This window comes from Nelumbo nucifera, chromosome 2, assembly GCF_055504915.1.
Source record: "Nelumbo nucifera cultivar China Antique chromosome 2, China Antique-T2T, whole genome shotgun sequence".
In the NCBI taxonomy this organism is placed as follows: domain Eukaryota; kingdom Viridiplantae; phylum Streptophyta; class Magnoliopsida; order Proteales; family Nelumbonaceae; genus Nelumbo; species Nelumbo nucifera.
In genome coordinates, this window is record NC_142650.1 from 46,477,076 (window position 1) to 46,481,942 (window position 4,867).

The following is a 4,867-nucleotide window of genomic DNA, read 5'->3' on the forward strand; positions in this document are numbered from 1 at the left end:
TGCAGAAATGGCTGCAATGCTAATTTTTGCAACAGTCGGAGGTTAAGTGACCACAAATACAGAGTGCAGTTTTATGATTGAATTATTTTAACTTGTATCTAAGGTTCAAAATATCGATATGTCCAATACGTCGGTAGGGGCTTATCGGGCTAATCAGTACTGCATTTTGTGCCTTTTTTTATTTTTTATTTTTTGCAACTGGTTCAGGGGGGCCAGTTTAGGGCTCCTCCACCCCCAGAACCGGGCAGACCCCTAATACACCCACTGTAGGGGCATACCGGAGGGGTCCTGGAATCATACGTATTGGCCAATACAAGTTGATATGTGTCGAACCTTGCTCGTATCCTGGTGCTTGAGAACATTATATTAGTTCTGATATCATGTCCTGTAGATAACTTAAAATCTGATCTAAAATTTCAAATGAAGTGGTTGGGTAGTTTATAAGATTATATACTGCTGACTCTGGTGTCGTAGACTCAATGTTAGGAAAAAAAAATTAATGAATGTATTCGGACTTCTGAGCTTTTTGAAATTTGGACAACTGCACGAAGGCTAGGTCGTCCTGTTTACCTGAAAATTGGAGATGAAGCCTTCCTATTGATCTATAAGTGAGCACTTCGTATATTTTTTTTATTCCCTTTAGAGATAGGATAATCACAGAGATAGGATAATCACATGTGTGGCTTGGGGTGTCTACAACATGGACTGTCGAATTTGTACTGAGGGATTATAATATGCAGAAAAAGACCTCGAGGCAATTAACCCATTAAAGAAGGTTCTGTAGATACGTCTGTATCCTATGTTTGAGGTTTCTATTTTTTATTGCTTTGTAAAAGGAGAATATTATCTCCAGAATTAATTTGATATTTTTAATAAAACCCTTGTGTTTTGCATGCTTGGCTCTTTTTTTTTATACGATTTTGATCTAGGATGAATTCCTTACTGCACACTATTCCATGCTTGTCGCGTCTCTACTGCCTCGTTACCTAACAAGTCAAATGAGCCTCCCATGGCTTTAGGAGCCTGTAAGGTTTACCATTGCGATTGAACAGTGAAAAAGAATGGCCTGTAATTGATTTAGGATTTTCGACTGAGGAGCGTTTCTGGTTCAAATTGATTTTTCATCGCTCACTACACTACAGATATATATAATCACATGAAATTAAATATTAGTTATTCTAGGTTTTGATTTGTTGTAACAACCCCGGCCACAATCTGCTTTCCTCACAAACGCCAATTAAACAGCGTTTATGATTGAAAGGACAGCTCTTGCTTAAATTTAAGCTTGTCATGTAGCCATAATGGCCAATTGAGTGAGTGATGGTAAGATGAAAGGACTAAAACGCGATGTTACATTGGATGCCACTGATGTCTGATGGTAGTGGTTTCACATCTTTTAAGGCTGATTTGGGTGGGGCCCAAAAAATGGTAGATCGAAAGATCGCCATGAAGCAAGGGGAAGGAAAGAGGAACTGAGGAACACACTTGTATCAGAACATACACGATCACAAAATACAAAGAGATAAATATCCAAACTAAGTGGTTGATCAAAGGTCGCATCAATTGTTCAAGTCCTCTCTGCATGTTGAATTATAATGATGAGGACTTGGGACCTACATTGGTGGTTAATTGCTGATTTATCGAGACCCCTCTTTGTTTGTTGTGTTGGAGTCTCTGTCTAGCCACAGAGAGTAAATGAATGTGGACAACAAACCCAAACCACCAAACCAAATTTGTAGAAGAATTGGTTGATTAGACCCGTTTAGATAAAATATAAATGAATTATTGATCTTTTATGGGGAAGCGAATTATTGAATGTTGAGTACATAAAGTTAAAAAGGACGAGGTCTTCATCATCCCATCTTGCGATCCATGGGATTTAGAATTTTTATTCCTATAGGCTGTGGTTTCGGCCTTTTCGGGGTCTGGGAAGTAGCTTAGCAGCTGCGTTTGTTGCAGAGGGTTGTAGCTACTGTAATCTCTAACTATTTGGGTGCAGCGATGCCTTAGGCCCTTAGCTATGGCACCGTTAAAAATGGAACCCTGCTGTTCAGAAACAGACTCTGTCAGTGGTATTTGTGTTTTGCCTTACACGTTATCTTTAGGTTGCTTTTCTTAAACCTGCGGTCCTCAAGTGGTAGATGCTGAAGGAGATTGGAAGGCCTACTCGCCAAGAAATTTTTATAGGTGATCAGTCATACACGATTGGATGATCCCATTTTCCAACCATCCATATCAATTGATTCTCTGCTTCGATCAGATATTGCAAGGAAGGAAAAGCAGCATCCTTCCTCGTCACCTCTAGGAGGGGGGGGGGAGAGAGAGAGAGAGCACCTTCTCTCTCTAAATTCTGGCCATATGGGGTGGGTTTGGTAAATTATCCAAGTGATTTAGGTTCATCTTTGACAGAAAAAGGGTGGCAGCAGAAAGCAGTTGAGGTGACGGGTGGATAAGGCCAAGTTCAAATTTTCATTTGACCAATAAAACTTCACTAGCCATCAGTCAACAATCACACTCATACCATCAATAAATGAAAAATTAAACCACCATAATTTTGCATCTGTACTGGGATTGGGGGACTCCCTGCTCCAGTGCTCCCTAGTACTGCTATGTGACTTGTAGCATCGGATGCTTTAGCAAAGTAGGGACATTTTAAGTTTGATTTTAGGGTTTCAAGTGTAGCTGTGTTCATGGAGAGGTGCTATCTTCCTGCCTTGCCTGAAGAGGCATGTTTGCTTCAATACCATGCACTTAATGTTGGACCCTTTCTCCTTCGATGGCCGCCTCCGTCGCCTCTCATGCCTCCTCACGACTCTGCTTCTTTCCCGGTTCATGGGCTTCCTCCGTCGTCTTTGTTCATGGAGGAGATTGCACAAGATAGAGCTACCGCTGCTTCTAAGAGCCACAGCCAAGCAGAGAAACGCCGTCGAGAGAGGATCAACTCACACCTTACCACTCTCAGGAAACTTATTCCACGGTCTGATAAGGTAAACAGCAATTCTTTTTCTCTCCAAGATTCAAATTTTGGTGACTCAGTCGTTCATAGCTGAACAAGTGAACTCAGGACCACTTTGTGTCAATTTGTTAAGAAGTATAGGTGATCGTCCTGGGGTTCCTATTCCATGAATGAAATAAGGTTCTGAGTTAACTTACTCGGATTGGGTCTGGAAAATAAAAGCTTACTATTAAAGTCACCCAATAAAGTCAGGATATATAGAAAGTTGTTCATTTAGCATTTAGCTTTTGAATGAGTTAATGGGGTTAACTCGGTTCGATCAAATAGCATCTTTAACTCGCTTATAAATTATACCCGACTGGATATGACTATTGGATAAAAATTTCTGATGATTGATGGTTGAGATGCTCCAACCTCCGACAAAGCCGCACGCGCACATGCCCGTATTAGAAGGTCGACAGGCGTATCAGCCTTAGTGCTTACCTTCTGTAAAAGCATGCAACCTCTGCAAACTGATATACACATGATACATCGATGCTTCTTTTTAGTGCAGATGGATAAAGCTGCTCTATTAGCCAGTGTAATTGATCATGTGAAGGATCTAAAGAGAAAAGCAGTTGAGATCAGCCAAGTTTTCACAATTCCCAAAGACGTTGATGAAGTCATTGTCGATTGCGATCGAAGTGTAGAACCCACTACCACTGCCACCACCACCACCGCCACCAACGACGACGACAACAACAACAGCAAAAATGGTTTTTTCATCAAGGCTTCTCTTAGTTGCGATGACCGCCCAGAACTTTTCACGGATCTCATTCAAGCCCTCAAAGGGTTGAGGTTAACAACAGTAAGAGCAGAAATGGCTACTATGGGTGGAAGGATTATAAATGTTATGGTCCTTTGCACCAAAGATTGTCAAGAGGGTGTGTGCTTAAGCTCCCTCAAACAGTCTCTTAAGGTGGTTTTGAATAGAATTGCTTCTACATCGATGGTGTCGATGAATGGCCGTTCAAGCAAGAGGCAAAGGATCTTGTTGCCATCATATTACTCAGAGAGTTACAGCGATCACCATGAACCTTCTTATGTGTAATAATTGTCAGATTTCTGGATTTATCGTTTGTATTTGATGTTTTGATTTTTTTTTTCTTTACATCTTTTGGATATTTTGTTTTTCTTTCTCGCTTGCATATATGAACATCTGTCGCTCTCCTGGTGTGTTTCCAACCGAGTACTTAGCTTTAATATAATTTCATATTAATCTTTCTATGAAAATTGAAACACACAAACGCTGGTCATACATAAACTAGTTATCGGCTGCGGTAACACTGACCATGGGTAAGGTAGTAGAAAATTAATTAAGAGCTTATGAGATTTGCCTTTGGTGAGATATTGAGTTCAAAGCACAAAGGTTAAGGCATTAAAGGCCACTGTTTTGGGGGTGTCACTGTGATGAATTGTCGAAGACGGGGTTAGAGAATAGGAATTGATGAAAGGTTTCTTAGTTGGCTCCAGGGAGGTAGCTTTCTTATCTCCTGTTCTGTTGTCATCTTGATTAGTAGAATTTTCTCTGTTCCAGATTACTTACTGTACACGTAGTAATTGATGTTGTAATTTCATACATCTGGTTTTCTAGTTAGGTAGTTCTTTATTATTTTTTTAGTTTATTTTAGCACACAGTTCTTGAGTTGTTGCTAGCTAGCTTAACTGGATAATCACTTTGTTTGTGTATAGATAGATAGATAGTTGTATTTGTACTCCTTCCAAACTGAGCCTCAGCAACCATGGTCAAAGCTTACTACCACTTCAGTTCTTCTTGTGTAGAAGATGTTTGTTGAAAAACGTTGAAAGCATAGTTTTCACTTCTGAGGAGGAGAAGATATATGGGATAAAATTGCACCAAAAGAGCATATG

The 4,867-nt window shown here is 40.1% G+C and overlaps 1 protein-coding gene across 1 annotated transcript; it reads left to right on the forward strand.

Moving 5' to 3' along the window:
* The first annotated feature begins 1,847 nt into the window (after positions 1–1,847).
* LOC104602558 (transcription factor bHLH51-like) lies at positions 1,848–4,180 on the forward strand. The gene is made up of 2 exons (XM_010266285.3): positions 1,848–2,987; positions 3,510–4,180. The coding sequence occupies exons 1-2, from the start codon at positions 2,691–2,693 to the stop codon at positions 4,044–4,046; spliced, it is 834 nt and encodes a 277-aa protein (XP_010264587.1). The 5' UTR covers positions 1,848–2,690; the 3' UTR covers positions 4,047–4,180.
* The last annotated feature ends 687 nt before the right edge of the window (positions 4,181–4,867 follow it).

What these genes read in the sequence shown, in the direction of transcription:
- LOC104602558 (XM_010266285.3), top strand. Translation starts at nt 2,691, where the DNA reads ATGGAGAGGTGCTATCTTCCTGCCTTGCCTGAAGAGGCATGTTTGCTT. An exon ending in TTATTCCACGGTCTGATAAG is followed by an intron (nt 2,988 to 3,509) that starts GTAAACAGCAAT and finishes TTTTTAGTGCAG; the next exon opens with ATGGATAAAGCTGCTCTATT.